Here is a 19,684-nt window from a genome sequence, read left to right on the forward strand (position 1 = left end):
ACAAAGAGCAATCCAAGCCCAGTGTATGCTTACTTATTAATGCCTACATTTCTAGTCTCTCATGTTCAACCTGCAATATCTGTTCAACATATGAGAGATAAATACAATAGGATTTCTGTACCTTAATTTGGATGTATTTGATCAGTTTATTAAGGAGTTCCAGAAGCTGATCATTTCCAACAGGTGTGTCTGTGAAAGGTAACATTAAATGAATGTCGGTATGTAAAATAAAAAATGTGAAAAAAGTCCATCAATGAGTTCAATAACTACCAACCTGCTGGGTAGAGGAGTTTATCTACAACATGAATGACACCATTTGTTGTCATGATGTCAGATTCTTTGGATTTCAGTTCATTCACCAGAAGGGTATCATTTACCTATCAAAACAAGGAGGTAAGGTCAATGAGAAATTTAACAAAGAATGGACATCTAGATCATTTAATAACAGATGGATACTTTAACAGATTCATTCTGGACAACTTACTCCTTTCACATAGATTTTGCTTCCTTGCGTGGTCTTCAGAATGTTAGTAACGCCAGGTTCAAATCCCTTGCCAATGAAAACTCCTGGGGTCAAGTGGTAAAGGATGATGTTTTGAAGAGCATTTTTGTCCCCTACGGGTCAAGATATATATTTGCTTAATAATATGTCATATTTTCTGACGTTTCAATAGTACTGAGAAAGAGAAACAAAACAGTTGTCTTTCTTTTCCTGTGTTTTTTTTCTCATTATGTCATTGTTCTCTCAAAATAGTATCAATGCTATGTCAAAATGTTCAGTCATTTCATTCACTTCAACCCAAATATTACCCAAATGAATGGAGGAATCAAAATCAAATTAGTCCTGAAATTAGAACTATTTTCTTCTCTGCCATGTATTTGTGTGTCCTTTAATAGCAACACAAAAGTAAGAAGTTTAAGAACATTAATGAATGATCCTCTGTACTTCCCAAGCTGAATTAGAGAAAACTAGAGCTTGCCATGAATACCAAAGAAGAGACATCTTCTTAAGTAGTAAGGAAGAAAAGCTTGAAGAACAACTGAGATCCAGAAATGAAAGGATAAATATCTGGCATCGACTTCTACTCACTGATCAGAATTTCCTTTTCTTCATTAGTCATTCCTTTGAAGGCTTCGTTGGTTGGAGCAAATAAGGTCCAATCTCCAGGTTGTGTCAGGAGATCTCTCAAGTCTGCAGCTTCAAGTAGGCTGAGGAAGATGCTAAGCAGGAAGCAAGTATATTTGTTAAGCTAGACTTAGCTTTAGGTAGGTTCATCCACAATACAAAGACTAGAATTTAATTTATATTGTAGAAAGAAAGAGAAACATCTTACATTTTTGAGTTTCAAAGACAACTTTAGCTATGAATAAAGCTTTATCACAGAGAAATAATTAAAATGTACAGCATTACTTTTGAATTTCCTCAACTGTTTTTATCTTATGAAACTTGTCAACATCACGTTTTATAATGAAATAGAATAATTTTTTTCATTTAGTATTCTATAAAATTCTATTTGCTAGTGTATACTTTCATTTGTGTGTGTGTGTGTGTGTGTGTGTGTGTGTGTGTGCACGCGCGCACTGTTGGGGATTGAACCCAGAATTTTATACATGTGAGGTTTGAGGCAAGAGCTCTGCCACTGAGCCCTATATTATTATTTTTAATAAACTTAATCATAAGAAAACTTCCAAGGAGTTGTTCAGTATATTTGATTTTTTTTAATTCATCAATCATATAGTGTACCACATTAAATAGCATTTAAAATATTGGCCAAATTATATTGTTAAATTGTGTGCATGTACAAATATATAACAACAAGTCCCATCAATATGTACAACTGTATTGTACAAATATAAATGTGGAAAAACATTAATTTTGAAAATGTTTATATGGACTTGTTATTCTAAATTATATTCTTGGAAATACAGGAAACTGACTTCTTTTGGAGATTGTCAAATAAAAATATGCTGGTAGCTCTCATTCTTTTTTGGAGGTACAACTAATAAGCTTACCTAAAGCGTTTATCTTGCTTTAGTTTTTCATGGAGGGATTTCTCTGCAGGCTGGATGATCTCTCGGAATATGTGAATGGCACCATTTCTTCCTTGCTTGCTTCCTCTCACCATGCATGAATTTTCAATGCAGACAGACTAACAGAGCAAAGAAAGATACACAATGTCCTTTCCATTGCTTGAAATTTTCCATTTGATATAGCTATGTGCTTACATTTTTGGACTGGCTCTTCTGAGAGGTCCCTTGACCCATGAAGCCAGAGAAAACAGTTTCTCTCCTCTGTTTTCAATGTCTTTCAATTCATGACTTCTAATGCTGTAAAGTTTTCTATACTAGTCAAATTATCCTAAACATCAGGCAGACAATTTTGTCAGTGAATTGCAAAAATTCCATACAATTTCACTCCTACTTTCCAATTTCTATTTCCCTAGACCCTCTTTAGGTCAATATTAACCATACAGTTTTTTGACTTTAATGCCTCTTGTTATCTTCACAGGTATTTACTATATATTCTTGACTATAAGATTCAATGAATTACAAGTCAAATCATTGATTCATTTATAGTTTATTGAATAAATGTGATTTGTGTATATGTGTCATTCAATAAGTGAAGTGTGTTTACTGTGTAATTTAAAAAGTGTGCCTTAAATTATGGATCTAAGGTAAGCAGCTGCTGTGTCTAACTCAGTTCTAGGTAATGCTTGATTTCCTTTGAGACCTTTTTGTTGTAGCTGCAAACACTCCCTGGTTGGAAAGAGAACAGTTCCACTGGTTGCACTGTAATTTTGATAAGAATTATTTCTAGAAATTTTCCTGTTGGTAAATGCATATTAGAATCTTTTTTATAGAGTCCAGAAATTTCTATGTATCTATAAAAATTTATCTTGACAATTGTTAAAAAAAGATTTCATTCTTGAATGATGTTTACTATAAAACATTATTTCATATTTTTTTATTCTATATACAAAGATCCTTGTAAATTATAAAGTACTCTACATTATTTAAGGGTGGCTTTTGGTGCTTTCTTAGTATTTAAAATAATTTGATTTTTAGAACATAAAGTCATTTATTTAATGAAACAAATGGAAATTGTCAGAGTTATTAATACATAGGTCTTTTGGTATATTTTCATTACAATTTTTTTTACCCATGCTACCCAGATCCCATTTCCTGATTTTCCTATGAATATTTACTATTAAAATTGATTTCATAAAATTCTGGGAAACATTTGTTATAACTACATCCTTTTGACCACATGCAAGTCATTTGATGTTTAGGCCAATGTAGATTTTGATCTTGTTCTGATTCACTTACTGTGCGATACACAAAGACTCTGAGTTGTTTGCCTCCAATGGTCTCAAGTATCTGTCCATTGTAAAGCTCATTAAGGCCAACTTTTACTTTCAAGATGTGATTCTGCAGAATTAATTTAAGAAGGCGCTGATCCATGCTCAGAGTGTCATCTATAAATAAATTCATTAAGAAAAATCATTATTTTATGTGGAAAACATTTATGTTTCTCCTGAAATGGATAACTTATAATACTATTAATGTGGATCCTATATAGTCACTATTTGAGTTGACTAAATGTGCAAAGCAAGCAATTCAATTACCAAGTCGAGACTCTATGGCCTATTGCATCAAAAGATTATTAATGTGGTTCTAAGCAGTTCAGACAATGAGCTTCGTGGCTGCAAAGGCTGCATACATTTTTGGTGGTCATTGTACAAAGCTAAACCCTTATAGTGGCCAAAGTTTTTCTGACAGTTAGATATCCATTAGTCATATGAATGATTATTAATGAATTATTTGTAAATCCATTGTTTTTAAAAAAATTATTTTGTACTAGGGCAGTTCACCACTGAACTACATTACCAGTCCTTTTTTTTTTTTTTTTAACTTTGAGACAGGGTTGCTAAGTTGCTGAAGCTAGCCTTGAACTTGTCATACTTCTGCCTCTGCCTCCTGAGTGGCTGGGATTTTAGGAATGCATCACTGCACCTGATTGTAAATTGATATTTATTTTGGGAAGAAAAATCACAGAATATAAACTCTTATAAAAATGTGTCAATGTCAAAACATATGGGCATCATTATTACAAAGGAAGTGGAAAAGTAATATATCTAGGAATTATATTTTTTTTAATTAATAATTTTCTATATTATAATTTACTAGTTGAAAAAATATCAAAAGTGCAACTTTTAAATTACTAAATTTTGCCTAACAATTTAAATATTTCTTCATGAAATCATTTTTCTGAAAAAAGTGGCCGTTTCCATTAATCTAAACATTGTTGTTAAATAACAACCACTAGGTGAAAAACGTATAATATTTCACACCATGATATAGAAGTGCATAATAGTCTCTTATTTGTGTTTATTCATAATCTGACAGCCATGCTTTCCAAATTCTGGGATGCAAAAGACATCAATTTATCTCTAAATATTTTTATGTTGGTGTCAAATAAACAAATAATGTGTAGTTTTCTTTAATCTATTAATGCATCCTTATGTGTACTGAGAATGTTATTAGATTCACAGATTAACTGAATACTTTATATCAAAGCTTCCATTCCCTGCATGCTGTTATCTATCATAATGAAATGTTTTGAAGTGAATAATTTTTTACTTTAGACAGAGTAGAGCTAACATGTTGTATGTGTAACCAATACAAAAACTAATCAGCATCTCATAAAACATGTATTATTTGTTATTGCAAATCATGGTGAAGCAGTAGAAAGGTCTATGGGGGAGGGAGAAGAGCAAGAACAACAGTGTCCAGTACATACCAGAAAAGGCATTGTTCACAGGTGCCAACAAAGTGTACTCTCCATCTGGCTTCAGAGAGGATGCCAAGCCTAATTGGGCCACAAGGTCTGTGAAAGTGGTTTGCTGTTTTCCAGCCAGCTCAATAACTTGTTTGGCTGTAAAATAAACCATCAGCATCCCAACAATGTCATCATTGTTATTATCGTTGTAACGAGATTAGTAAATCAATTCTTGGCTCTTTTCTAATATTGCAAGCTATTTACTGCAATGTCAATCTAGTAAGACATCCAGCCCTTTCCTAGTAAGAAGGTTCTAGTTTCCATTTTGGGGGTTGATAACCACAAAGAATTTCAGAAGTGAATTTTCTTCCTGACTTCCTACAACAGTTTCTTTGATTCTCTATTGCTCAACGCTCATCTTGTTCTCCCCTTGAAAGTTCAACAGTTTTTCTGTTTATCCAAAGCTGACCATTTAGTTATACCTTTCCTTTTGTTTCAAAGAAAAACCTGGCTCAGTGAAGGGCCCTTACAAATATTGGATGTCAGACACCCTGGAATGGCAAAGTCCTGTTCATGGAATGCCCACGACTACTCATCTACTTACTTGGTACTTGGCTAGCTGCTCTTCATTTTGTTTGTGCTTCTTATGCCATTCTTTATGCTGCATGTTTATTTTTCATGAACTTACTCTTACTTTTTTTTTTTGTACCATGGATTGAACCCAGGGGCACTCAACCACTGAGCCACATCCCTATTCCCTATTTTGTATTTTATTTAGAGACAGGGTTTCACTGATTTGCTTAGCACCTCGATCTTGCTGAGGCTGGCTTTGAACTTGTGATCCTCCTACCTCAGCTTCCCAAGCTGCTGGTCTTACTCATTTTTCTTGAGGAATAATACTAAGTTAAAAAAAATTATGAAACCGATGCTTACCAGAATCAGGAATGAGGACCTCATCGATCAAATGAATCACACCATTATTTGTTACAATATCTTTTTTGTTCACCATTTTGACTCCGTTTATTGTTATGCTGTCTCCTTCACATCCTATCTCAATTGTATTTCCTTCCATGGTCTCAAACACAGCTCCTCCCGTAATAGCCTCAGAACATTGGAGGGTATTCAAAATGTGGTACTTCATGAGAGCTGGAGGGCAAAATAAAAAAGCAAGCGCTCATATCAAAGGAAATAGCATTTGACCCTTAAAATATGTGCTTCAGAGTGTAATTAAATATGCCTAAGAAATAGAACACAAATGTAAGCCCTAAGGATTGACTGCAGATTTTAAAATCTTAACTGTTTATGTTTTTAGGAAAATAAACATACACAGTAGGAAGAAGAGAAAATCAGCTTCAGAAATGATTTTTGTGGTACTAGAAAGTGTGGTAGATTTAGTTCCAACTGTCATAAGAAAGTAATTCTTGATGTGAAGGCGAGAAAAAAAAATCAGCCCTTTTGGAAGACTTGTGAAGTTATTTGTTAGTGATATCTTTGCTGAAATACCCAGGCAGCATCTGGTATGAGCTGCTCCCAGTAGAATGTCTTTCCTTAATTTGTTATGAGGTTGATGGGGGCTGAGGAGAAGACAAATAATTCCCTAAAGACAACATCCAGGAAGTTCCAAAATAAAAATGATTTCCTGAAGGATATCTAGAGCAATCTATACTTCAACTATGTTGACCTCAAAATTCCTCATCTTAAATCCATTAAATGTATTTTGGGATAAGCTGGGTGTATGGAATATGCTAGCACAATGTATACTCTTTTTGACCACAGAAAGGACAACTGGAAAGAAATCAAATTCTTCTGGGTGTCAATACGTAGTGACCCAGTAATTTTCTCAGCTCAAATATACCCTTTAGCATACATTTAGAATTAAAAGCACAACACAATGTGTGTGTGTGTGTATAATATATATATATATATATATATATATATATATATATATATAATATATATAAATAAATGAAAGTTGATGATCTAATATTTCTTTTCAACACTGGCCAAACTTTCTTTTTGTCTGCTAATTATTTACTTGAAAGCAGCACAAGAGGCTATAACCTTCTTGAAAGCAGCACAAGAGGATGTAACCTTAAAGACACTTTTTATTATTAAAGAATTTTATTCTGCCTATGCTTTCAGGAACTTTTAAAAAATATTATATAGTGCACCTCAGAATAAAATGTTTCTTTGTCTTTTCTTATCAAACTTTATATTACTGGCAAGAACAATTTATTTTTACTTTTTATTTTGTTGCCTTCCCAGAGTTCTGGGGGACTTTTCAGAGAGGAATATGGTACCTTCAAAAGCCACTTTGTCTCCCATGATCCTTTCTAGGACACCTCGTGGGAGTTTCTCAAAAGCCTCATTGGTAGGTGCAAAGAGGGTGAAGTGACCATCTCTTCCAAGGGCCTCCAGTAAGTCAGATGTAATGGCAGCTGCCTGAAACATAAATGTGTTTTTCGGAGGATTACACATTGCAAAGATCTACCAGAGGAAAATTACAACACACTTAGACTAGGCTGACATGAGGGAGTTGATTTCTTCACTTAAGAAGTTTGTTCTTGGTAGACCTTTAGAACATTACTTTTGGCACTACCAGTTATATCTATTCCAACTTTCTTCAAACAGTGTCTGCCAGAATGGAATTCTGCCAGTGTTTGTGTGACTATAGCAATATCCAGAAGTACATACAATAACTGAGATGGACACAGTCTAAATGCACTTAATACAATACAGTCACAGAACTAATCATTCTTTATCAATCATGTCCACATTAATGTTACTTCATATGAGATGATTTCTCCTGCATAAAATGAAAACAGTTTAATTTCATGAAATACAGTTACATTTCTGCCAGATTTGTTTAATAGCTTTTTTTTACTGTTGCTGAATTTTGACAGGGAAAGAGGAGGGATTTCAATGATCCAAAATAATCTGCTCTTGTACTTACTCTAAAAGATGAAAGGTCATCTTCCGCTTCAATGAAGTCTTGAATTGAAGTACCAATTTGTGTAAGGACACGGTCAATGACGTGTACAACACCATTTGTGGCAATCTGGTTCCCATGAATGATTCGAGCACAGTTAACGGTGACAACCTATAATTATTTGGGAATATCAGAAAACTGAAATCAGAGTCATCCACTGACCACTGAGACCACAAGCCCACTTATAGGTTTCATTTATTCTATTATATGGAAGATGAACGGGCCTATACTCTGAATGTAAATGCTGTGGAAGAACAAAATATTTAAAAATCAAACTGAAAGAGAAAATAGAACCAGTTCAGAACCGGGGTTAGTTACACATCTTGTATCTGGAAACATAAGGCAAAGTAAAACATTTTTTAAAATTTGAATTATTGCTTATTTTCTCTTTCATACATATAGCTAAATTATTTCTAATGGAGGTCAATGAATTATATAAAGAAATCTAATTAGTCTTAAAATAAGTTCTGAGAAAATGAAACAAATCATTATTGCAAAAATATAGCCATTTCTATTATAATGACTACCTAAGATTTGTTTATCACTAACTCATTTTGTCCCTGGGAATGTAACCATAGGAAAATTATATAGCCCTGTTGGCAGCTTCCCCTAAAGTCTATCCAAACACACAAGGATCTCAATGGCATCATAGCCAGAGAGTAATAAAAGAACACCCATTCTCTGGTATCCTTTTTGCTATCTATAAAAATAGTTTAAACATATCAACTACTAAATTCTTCTATTTTATGAAATATAAGTTGACTGGTTAATGAACTGCCAATGTATTTTATGTTTCATTATCATTAGTAGAAAACAGTAACTGGATTGAAAATTTACATGCCATAGATCTGAGGAAAGTTGTGATGCATGCATTTGTATTATTCTCACTAACATTTTACTATTTCTTTTAATTTTATATAAAATGTACAGACAAGATTAAGAGAGACATGGCCCAGAAATCCACTTTATTTATAATTGAAACTTACCCCATTAGGATAATGGTTAATGAAAAGCCCCAAGTTGTTGTACATTGAAGGGATAACCATGCCATTTTTTAAGTCCTTGGTCAACATCCTCTTATTAACCATGTGGCTATGCAAAGCATTCAGCAATTCAACATTTACATTGCTCTCCAAACCTCTACGGATATCCTAGGAAAGATTGAAATGATAGAAATTTATTTTATTGTGGTTCATTATTGAAATTCTTATGATCACTTTTTACTCTCATTACTTTCTTATTGCATTATCAATTGGTTACACAAAAGTGAAATAAGTAACTTAACATTACAATCTTATTAAGAAATTTTATAGGTACAAATATTCAGTTAAGGATCCTGATTCTGATAGAGTGCTTGTGTATTTTTAGAGACAAAACACAAATTTTAAGTGAATATGCTAATGAAGAAACAATCATGATATAAATTGAAGACCTAATGGGAATTATCAGATATTTAAAATACTTTAGGTGGGTAAAACTCAAAATGACATTATATTTGTATTCAATACTTGATTTTTAATAAGGATTTTATTTCTTATATAACAAATTCAAGAATTTGACCCTCCTCTACCATTTAATCTGTTAAAGGAAATACAATAACGTAAAATCTCAACCTCAATGGGACAATAGGTAAAGATAATTATAGCTATATTTAGTATATAAGGAAAAAATGTTTTCAGGGGTCCAGTGAGAAATGCCACTGTTCTTAAAGTGATTTGGAGAGAGACATGGAAGAAAAGATGAGACTTGTTGGTCATTCTGAGTTCAGCAGCTAACAGAAGGTGAATATTGAGAGCAAGGTCCAGTTTCGTTAACATACTTTTGTTTCCCAGATAATATTAAGACATTTAGAAATGCATGTGGTATGATAATAAAAAGGATTTTAATGTCTGAATAAGGACATTAAAGGGGTAACCATGCCATTTTTTAAACTGGCAATGCGGAACTACTGAAAAATTTTGACTTTGGAATTAGAAGTAGGCTTTAGGAAGGTCAATCTAGAGGGAAGGCACAGCAGAAATTACAGTATTAGTTATGAGGATTACTTCAGATGGAAAATAAGATGTGGTTGATTGATAGTAGAATTGGAAGGAGGAGAGGTAAAGATGACTTATGATTTTCAAGTCTGAACCTTGAGATTGGTACTGTCCGTTATGGGGAATAGGCAGCCAGAAAGCAATTATTTATGATAGAGAGGAAAAAAATGGCATATGTTTTGGATATTTTCTGTTTAAATATGCAAATGGTATAACCAAGAAAAAATATTAAGAGTAATATTAGAAATACTCTACTGGTGTTCCAAGGAGAAAATAACACTGGAAACACAGATTTCTTGGCAATGATCTATAGTGAGTTGGAGTCATCAGAAGTTCAGATAAAGGGCAGAGTTCAGTTCCTAGAAAAGGTTTTTATCAGTTCCATTCTTAAGGCAAGGAAGAAAAGGAATCATCAACAGGAAATAAAGAGGTGGTTGAGACATGGAGAAGGACCACAAGAGAGCCTTCTATAATCCAAACAGCCTCAGGTCTTGTAGCAAGACAACAGCTATGAGTACATACCTCCATTTTAGTTAAGTATATTTGACTATAATAGGAATTATCAACTCATTTTCCTATCAAATAGAAGGTAAGGGTATACTTCTATTCCAATTTTACAAATTTAAAAACGGAATCATAACCCAAAAGTTGTAAATTAGACTGTGTACAAAGTGCCCTCTCAGTTCATTCTTGTTTTCTCTTTGTATGGATCAATCTGTAAGTCTGCTGGGAAATCAATTCCATTTATTAATGTATGAAAATAAATACCTTCTCTCAGTGACTCACTCTTTTCTATATCCTCATATATGTCCAATAGAAAATATATATTTTATTAATATTCAAGTTAGTTAAAATGAAATAATAACAGCAAAAAATTTAAAAAAATGAATTACAGGATCCAAGTTGTCCCAAGCCTCATTACTCGGTGCGAAGTAAGTGAATGATCCTTTTCCTTCGATCTCTTCTCTTAGTTTTGAGACATCAGAATAACGCTGGGTGGTGGTGGCTCCTACTATGCCCAGTGTGCCATAAACATGGTCAACAGGCATAACTGAAATAGTCAAGAAATGAGTAAGTACTCAGGTTAACATTTGCAGAACATTGTTTCACAATCAATTAATCTTTTCACTAAGTTCCCCAATGTATTTAATGAATAATTTTAGGAATAAGTTCCATGAATTCTCAATTTTACATGAATGTTATCTTTTTCATGCTAAATAATAAAATATTATTTGAAATTATTATTTCATGTATCCATTGTGTTGATGGAAAATGGTTTTTAAACTATTATCTTGGATTAACATTTAGTCTATTTGGGTTTCATTCTTGCTATGCTATATCAGTAATAGCTCAATCATAATTATCAGAACATATCTGATGATTTTATTGAAAAAAGATTCTCTTCACTTTCTACTAAGAATGGAAAAGATAATAATTTCTAAAATGTTGGTTTGAAGTCCTAAACACTATGATATTGTTATTTAAATCTACAATTTTTATGGTTTAGGGCCACTAAAAGACCCACATGTCTTCATGATAATTTTAGTTAGGGGACAGAACAAAGTAACTAATGCTTTCCTGAATTTCAGAAGAAAGATTCATGTATAAACATAAACCCAACAAGATTTGTTTAGTAATATGTAGTCAACTTACTTTTCTGACACTATGGGATTTGAAAATTATTATAATTTAGATATTATCATAGAAAAATTGTTATTACATTTGTGAAGATCCCAAGAAGAGGTGACAAAATTAATAAATTAAAGCATAAAACCGGGATCTAAAAAGATCTCAAGCAAAGTGGAAGAACTGAGTCAAAATGAATAAAGTTACATTTAACAGGGTTCTATGTTAGTCCTATGCCTAAACTGAAAAAATAAACCCTAGGGAGACTTGTCTTGATGATACTCATGTAAAATAACCTGGAATTATTCTTAATTGATCACATATTCATTCTGTGCTAATCATATGCTATGAGTCACCGATGACTTGAGCTGACATGCAGGGTCTTGGAAGATGAGGTGCTTGTCTTGGTATTCTCCCCACATTGAGATCCACATAGACTGAATGCAGTTCCAAAGTAGTATCCTGCAGTCCATGGGTCCCAGTTCTTTAAGGTAACATGAAACTTTGGAGCTCTCACCCTCATGTATATCACCTATAGACAATCTATAGTGCAGAGTTTATGTACATTAAAGGATGAGTATTATTAACTCAGAGAACATTTTTTTTTTTGAGAAAGAGAGGACTTCTAGAGGAATAATGTAATGATTGTAAGTAAATATCTGACTGTCAGACATTTCAAAGAAAAAATAGATGAACTATGTTTACTCTAGTTGGCAGTTATTAGAAACTAATTTTCCCTTTAAAGAACATTATGAAGTCAAAGATTTTCAACTACAAAAGATGTTGCCTTGCTAAGCAATGAGTGTCATGTTTCTAAACAAGTTCCAAAAGGGGATATTTGTACTTCAGGGGATGTTTAATTAATTTAAATTAATGACTAGCTTCTATTATATTGTCCAGTATCCAGTCCATGAGAAGAATATTCTACTATTATATTTCTATGATAAATTCATCATTAGCACAAAGATATGGATAACATATGTTGGTTTAACAATGGTGCTAAGTAAACACACATCATTTCTCTCTCTCTCTCTCTCTCTCTCTCTCTTTCTTTTTTTTATTTTCTGGTGCTAGATTTGAATCTGAGACTTTGGGGATGTGAAGCATGTAGTTTTCCAACTGAGTTATATCTCCAGCCCAATGTACCACTTCTCCAAAAGGTTTCTCAAATGTTTCTTTCTTGCAGAAGGCAGATTCCTCATTTAATTCATTACAATTAATTTAGAATTTACCTGCTGGGCAGCCTTTCATTCCTTCCATTCTCATGTAACCAGGGCAACATTCATATAACACTGTCCTGTGCATTGGAAGAAAATTAATATTAAAATAGAGAACTGCATAGGATATATTGAGATGTAATCTTGGCAAAATGTGTCACTGTCACAATTTATTGAGTCTAGAAACCACAACCCCTGCACCAATATATGTATATTAGTATGACTGTTCTCTACAGTCTCATTGCACTGTGGAAAAGTCTGCAATCTTGATTCAAAAGAACAAAATTTGTGACCCGGTTTTACTACTTGGTAGATATATGACCTCAGGCAAATCATTGGATAAATTAGCACTGTGGTTTCCCCAGATATTTAACATGGACATGGTAGCAACAATACTTACTCACAAGGTAGTTGTGAATCTCAAATAAAAGTGATTTTGGAATAATTTTGTATACTACAACCAACTAAAAATGTTCATTAGTATAAGGTTCATAGAAACAATAGAAAAACTATATATTAACCCATTCTGATCCATAAAAGTCCACCTCTTTTCTAACTAGAATAAATAATGCTACTGTTTGGTTTGAATTGTCAGTAGAGTTATTAATCTGATCATGGCAAACATAGTCTTTAAAATATTTTATTTATTTTTATTTTTGTCAAATTTGAAAACACAATATAAATATTTTTTAAGTTGCTAGAATATAATATTCATGAAAATGTTTCCCTGTTCAAAGTTTACAAAGTGTGCTACTTTCTATAGTAATAATTAAGGCAAAATACAGAAATTTCAACCAAAAATATACCCCAAATAACTTTATCTAATTTTCTATACTTTGAGATAAAATAATAAATTAAAGTTATCTAATTATTTTCATTATTTTCACTTTGTTAATGTCTAATCCTGATTTTCGTCTTATTTAGGGCATTTTCTGGACTTTTTCATGTTAGCCAAGATGGTATTTTTTGATTAAAATTTTACCTAATGTCTTATATTTTCTTCTAGTAGCAATGTAAAGAGGAATGTATCAAAGAGCAATTTAAAATAGACTATGACAAGTGAAGGGGAAATAAATACCATTTTATAATTTTTAATTGGAAATTATTTATCATATGGATTAAGAAAATTATTTGAAGATTATTTTGCAGCCTAATGATTAAATATAAATTAGCTAATTCAGACACTAATTATTTATTTTCATCTAGTATGAACATTGTACTAAGTAAGTAAAAAGGACTGATAGAATTTGGACATACATAGTAGAATTTTTAGCAACTGTAAGAATAAAAAACAGTATGATAAAAATCATCAAAGGAAATTTTCATGAAGTCAACTTTTAATAACAGAAGAGACCGTCTTATACAACTGAAAAAATATAAACATAAATTGAAGAAAAGTTCACTAATTAATTACCCATTATTTGTATTATTTGTGAACTTGGGTTCCTATTTCTCTATTTTGTTAATTAAATGTTTCTAAGGGGTCTGGGATATAGCTCAGATGGTAGAGTGCTTGCTTCGCATGCACAAGGCCCTTGGTTCAAACCCCAGCACCACCAAAGGAAAAAAAAAATTTTCTAGTATAGAATATTGACTTGAGGAAAATTAATAGATAAGAAGATGAAAAAATAAAATGGAAAATGCTTATTTCAAATTACTAATTTTAATATTCTTTCAAGAATAAGTGGTATGGGGAAAATATGTGAACTGTCTGGTAATCTTATGAAAATCTTAATATGGTCTATGAAATGATTTATTTACATGGGTCTCTGTATAAATAAATGTAAATATTGGGATGTCAAGGGTTTGATTAAATTTGCTTATATATTATATTTAACTCATATTGTATAGAGTAAAATAATGAGATACAGATGTGCTTAGTCTAGAGGCTTGAAGTAAATAGTGAATAGAAAAGAAAATCAACATAACAAAAATTTCTACAACACATGCTAATAAAACCCAAAGATCTGCCCTAGTGTAGAAAATTAATGAACCAGATGGGAAAATTTTTCAAAAACAGTGAATTTAATTTTAGTTGATAGTTTGACAACATGATTATCTGAGTAGATATTTTTAATACAAATATGTGTTTTTTTTTCCCAAAAGAACATTTATACTACATAAAACTCAATGTTCCCATATGGTCAGTGGGACAAGGGAGGAGAAAAGAAAATATTACTATGCACAACTTGGAACACAGGAAATTTATCTTCCTAGACTGAATAGTATTTAAAATGTCATGGAATGCCAACTTAAATTGTCACTGACATTCTATAAATAGTGTCTAGAGAATAATTTATTACAGAACCAATATATACTGTGGCCAGTATCTTAAACCCAGGAAGTTTATGCTCTTCATTAGACTTGTCAGTTAACTCCCCCCAAATTCCCCAAACAACTGTTCAATCAGAAGGTAAACATTTTTTTCAAATGATACATAAAGTCTTAAAGATGTCTCTGGAAATTGGAGCCAAACAAGCAGATGGCAAACCAGTCATTCTTCTTGTCAATCTTATTGATTTCTCAGGTTATATGAAACTAGCATTTGCATTTATTTCAGTGCACAGATGTAAATGTGTTTGTGCAAATGAAGCTTCTTGAGGGAAATTAGCTAATGTATTTGGACAAAGGAGACACTGTTACATTTCTGGTGAAAGGTCAGGCTTCAAAGCAAGATTCTTCTCAATGGAAAGCAAGAAAGAGTCTTGGCTTTTGTTCTTTATAAATTTTGGCATCTTTAATATATTTACATGATTAAAGTAAGGCTATAAGTACACTTCCTCAACTTCCAGGAAAGATGTAATAAAGATTTTCCTTAAATATACAGATTTTCCTTTCTTTCCTAGTTAGTGTGCATTCTAAAAATGTCTTATGATGTCCAAGAACACAAAAAACAAAGAAAATTCAGAGCTTTAGAGTTCCCAAGGAGGGTCTGGGTTGCAGCCTGGGTGAGGAAGATCACTGTAAACACTAACTTCCATTATAATTGTGTGAATGACTCACACATCTAACAGATGTCTCCAACCTAAGAGCAATAATGTCTAGGTCAAAAAATAACATCCAGTTGAGACTCTGCTAAGACAATGAACAGGAAACTAGCAGCCAAATCCTGTGGTGTTCTAGACTTGATCACCATGGGGAGATGATATAGTACAGTTAAGGTCAGATCCTTGCATAAAGGAATTTTGCTTGGACATAAAGATAACCATTTCCATTTCAAGTGGACATCTTGTCACAACTGTTTTTCCCATCCACACGCACACATTTATTTAAGATAGTTTAAGAACAACTTACATTAGGAGTTATTGTTACACATTTCATCATCTTATCATCTCAGAAACTCTATAATAAAGGTAGAAACCAATGTTCCACAAGAAAAAGATTCAGAAAGTTAAGTGATTGCACATTAATATTTGAACCAATATTGTTGGGTTGTAAATAAGTTTTAACCAAATTTTCCACTCTATTTAGGGTAACTGAATTTTAATATGATGTGCTAAGCAGGTTCTTTAGGTATTTTGGTTCTCACTAAAGGTGGGTTCTACATTTACAGGAAACACAGAAGAGCTATTTCCAGTATTTTCTTGACTAAGGACAGCATCAAAGCCGTTTTTTTTTTTTTAACTTAGTAATTTATCCTACCCATTAACCTGCTTCTTAATTGTAAAATGATGACTTGGGACCACACAAGTAGTTCTTAAACTTTATACATCAAGAATTTTCTTCCTATCACTATTTATGATATAATAAACCAAGAAACATGTCTACTAAGCGATAAATAATGTTTTTTTAATTAACTTAATCAGTGAAATATATACATAAGAGAGTAATCTTTTACTGTTGAAGGATTAAATGTAGTAATGCACTTCCCTCACAGCTTTGTAGACCTTGAGGATCTGGCAGCTTGAGCTAGGAATCCATAGATTAAATGAAGAAATTAGACTTAAGTCCTTTCCAACTTTAAGCCTTCATTAAAAACTCAGGTAAACTGGAGCTCTTTAGATAATTTATAAATAACTGGAGACATACATTAATTTTTTGCTTCAAAACTCTTATGATTTCAATCACTTTGTTCTTGTATTTTATTTATTGATTTATTTTGCAGTAATGAGGATTGAACCCAGGGGTGCTCTACCAGTGAGATACATACCGAATGGTTCTAATCTTTTTTTTTTTTCATTTTTTATTTTGAGACAAGGTCTCTCCTGGTTGCAGCGACTGACCTTGAGATGGTATTCTCCTGCCTTAGCCTCCTGAGGGATTACAAGTGTGCACTGTCACACCTGGCTATGATCTACTTACTTTGATAAGATATGGAAACTGAGGCATGGAGACTAACTTACTTGCCTAAGATAAAAGAGGTCAAAATAACAAAGAGAATTAAAAAGGAGTAGAAACAATGGTTAGTTTCTCATGCTGATTTCTATAACAAATGACATTGCTGTGCTTTTCTCCTCCTCTTGGCCTCTAGGACACGTGAATTCAGGGAGAAATCTGAGTTCCATGTGTAATAGTGGAGATGGATGCAGAAAAAGTTTATATATATATATATATATATATATATATATATATATATATATATATATATCTTGCCATGTCTTTAAAAAACTCAAAATTTGGATAGTTTTTTTCAAGAATGGTGTGCATACCCAAGAGAAGGTATGCTCACTGCCATGTTGTCTTTAAAAGGGGCAAATGGTGAAAAAGAAGAGACTCACGTTTTCTTTCCACAGATGGCACCTTGATACCAGTTCTTACAAGAGCTGAAATATTTCTTTTTTGTGCCTAAAATCTGTTGAAGGGCGCAGACATTTGGGCTGGAAGATAGAGAAAAGGAAAAAGAGTTTAATGGTATTTCATAGTTACATGTAGGTCAGATGGTTTAAAAAAAAGGTCAAGACATGGATTTGATAGTCAAAGATATGACTTAAGCCTTGTGCAAGTCCAACTCTTGATCCAATTCTACCAAATCACTGGAAAAACTGAAGCCAGTAGGGGGGCGGGGAGAGAGAGAGAGAGAGAGAGAGAGAGAGAGACATCTCAGAGTCTCAGAGTAAAATACCACTATTTTAAAAAGTCAACCTAATAGGATACTCAAACAGAATTAAGTGTAACATAATTCTGTTATTATGTGTCTTATTATTTTCAACAATGGATAATCCACTGACAGCTTTAGACCCAAAGTGTTGATTTGGGGGATGAGGGTATGTTTAAGACTCTCTGGGACAATGAGAGATCAGAGAATAAAAGGGGCTAAGTTTTCCTTTGTACAAAGACATTTTACTCTGTAATTTTCTAGGTAATTACAGAAGTAAATTAGTACTAAAAAATAACTTTTAAACAATGTGGTTGAGTAAAGGAAAATGTATTTATTTTGTGTGGAAGTAATAGATTTAAATCTTCTCAGCCACAATTTTATTTTATTTGTTTAACCTCTCATAGAAATGTAATTTGTATTCCACTGTAAGGCAAGGAAGCTTTGGAACATTATGAAAAAAAATCCCTGTGATGCACAGGAAGCAGGGCCAAGATCCACATTAAAATAAGAAAAAAAAAGATAAACAGTTAAGTTACTAAATTATGTCTACTATTATGTTTAATAAGTTAATAAGTTTTAAAATCCTATTTTATAGTTGCATCCATCCTATCAAATAAAAATACTTCAAGGAGTTCAGAGAACTAGTTACATTACTCAGTACTTAATTTTCATACATAATTTAAATGAAATTTGCTCTAACATCGCATGCGATATTTCAAAGCTCTTCACATAATGGTAGCCTCTACAAACAGAGACTTTAATTTTGAAAGGAAATAAAAACACAAATGAAATACTAAAGGAATGTCCTGTTAAACTTTGTTCATTAGACTCAAATTACATAATGTCTCTTAAGAAGTAATTACATTCTTATTTTGACAGTAATTCTTTTAAAAGTTTAGAATGCATACATAAATCACAGAATACTCAAATTTCCCTTTTCTTATCACTTTATAAATAGAAAGAAAACACTCCAAAGTTTAAACATATATGCACACTTTATGTATACTTGCACATATAACAAGCTAAAGGAAAAAAAAAAAGTTCATAAAACCAAACCACTGACTTACCCCTGATCCCGGCCCCTGATTCGGCTGTGAGCCAAAACTTTGTCATAATAACCGTTGGTGTCTGCAGGGTTAACAACAAAGAGCAGGAAGAGAGAAAATATGGGTAAGGAAAGAATCATTTTTAGTCTCTCCATTGCAGTTAGTCCACGAAGAGAACTGGCAGTGGGCTTTGGAGAGCTCAGAGTTTATATACATGTCAGGGTTGTGGGAGGGAGCAGTGTATCAACCTGAGAATCTGAACTCTCTCCAAGAAGCATCAGCAACTTCAAGTTGCCAGCAAAAAAATCTGTTTGGGTTAGTTATATTTACTGAGTACAGTGAACTCCTTTATCTTCTCATAATAAGGAAGATATTTACTTTAATTACATGAAGAACTGACTCATTGAATGTTCATATTTCAGTTTTGTTCTTTTGTACTTTAGAGGGATTTTTATTGAAAATGATTTTGTCTGTAGTTTTAAGGACTACTCTGCCATCTATCCCATTCAGAGCATATGTCCATGTACTCAATGAAGTGATTATTTGATCTTATCACAGTTGTCACCTTTAGTCCACATCAGAACTATAAAGTTATTAGTTTTCATCAGAAAAATGATAGTAATTTTGATCATTGCCGAGGGGTAATGGGCGTGGAATTAAAAACAAATTCTGGATAGATTTATGACTTACATAAAATATGAAATCAGAATTCTAACTTGCTGACAAAGCATGTTTGGAGAAGCCACATTTTCTTTGCAGTCTTACTAACCAAGGGAGGTGATTCCCATTTCCTTTCTTTTTTTCAAATATCAAAGAATATATAGACTTAATATAAATTTACTTTTGGCAAGTTTCCCTAAACTTTTTGAAATGAACAGAAAGGGGGAGAAACATTTGTACTGTATGGCTTTTTTATTATATGCCTCACATGATGTTGAAGATCTCCAGGCAG

The 19,684-nt window shown here is 32.6% G+C and overlaps 1 protein-coding gene across 1 annotated transcript in view; it reads right to left on the reverse strand.

Moving 5' to 3' along the window:
- POSTN (periostin) overlaps nt 1–18,948 on the reverse strand; it is a gene marked incomplete at its 5' end in the record, with an annotated part of 32,821 nt that extends 13,873 nt beyond the window's left edge. The window contains 16 exon segments of the mRNA XM_081307859.1: nt 122–189; nt 275–377; nt 485–615; nt 1,091–1,221; nt 2,014–2,150; nt 3,328–3,476; nt 4,802–4,936; nt 5,714–5,926; nt 7,081–7,222; nt 7,734–7,880; nt 8,756–8,920; nt 10,699–10,856; nt 12,664–12,728; nt 17,367–17,465; nt 18,754–18,869; nt 18,871–18,948. Of these exon segments, the coding sequence (XP_081163985.1) occupies nt 122–189; nt 275–377; nt 485–615; nt 1,091–1,221; nt 2,014–2,150; nt 3,328–3,476; nt 4,802–4,936; nt 5,714–5,926; nt 7,081–7,222; nt 7,734–7,880; nt 8,756–8,920; nt 10,699–10,856; nt 12,664–12,728; nt 17,367–17,465; nt 18,754–18,869; nt 18,871–18,948 (2,037 nt within the window).
- Nucleotides 18,949–19,684: the final 736 nt, after the last annotated feature.

The sequence above is a fragment of the Spermophilus citellus genome (assembly GCF_964194105.1).
Source record: "Spermophilus citellus genome assembly, chromosome: 1".
Classification (NCBI taxonomy): Eukaryota; Metazoa; Chordata; class Mammalia; order Rodentia; family Sciuridae; genus Spermophilus; species Spermophilus citellus.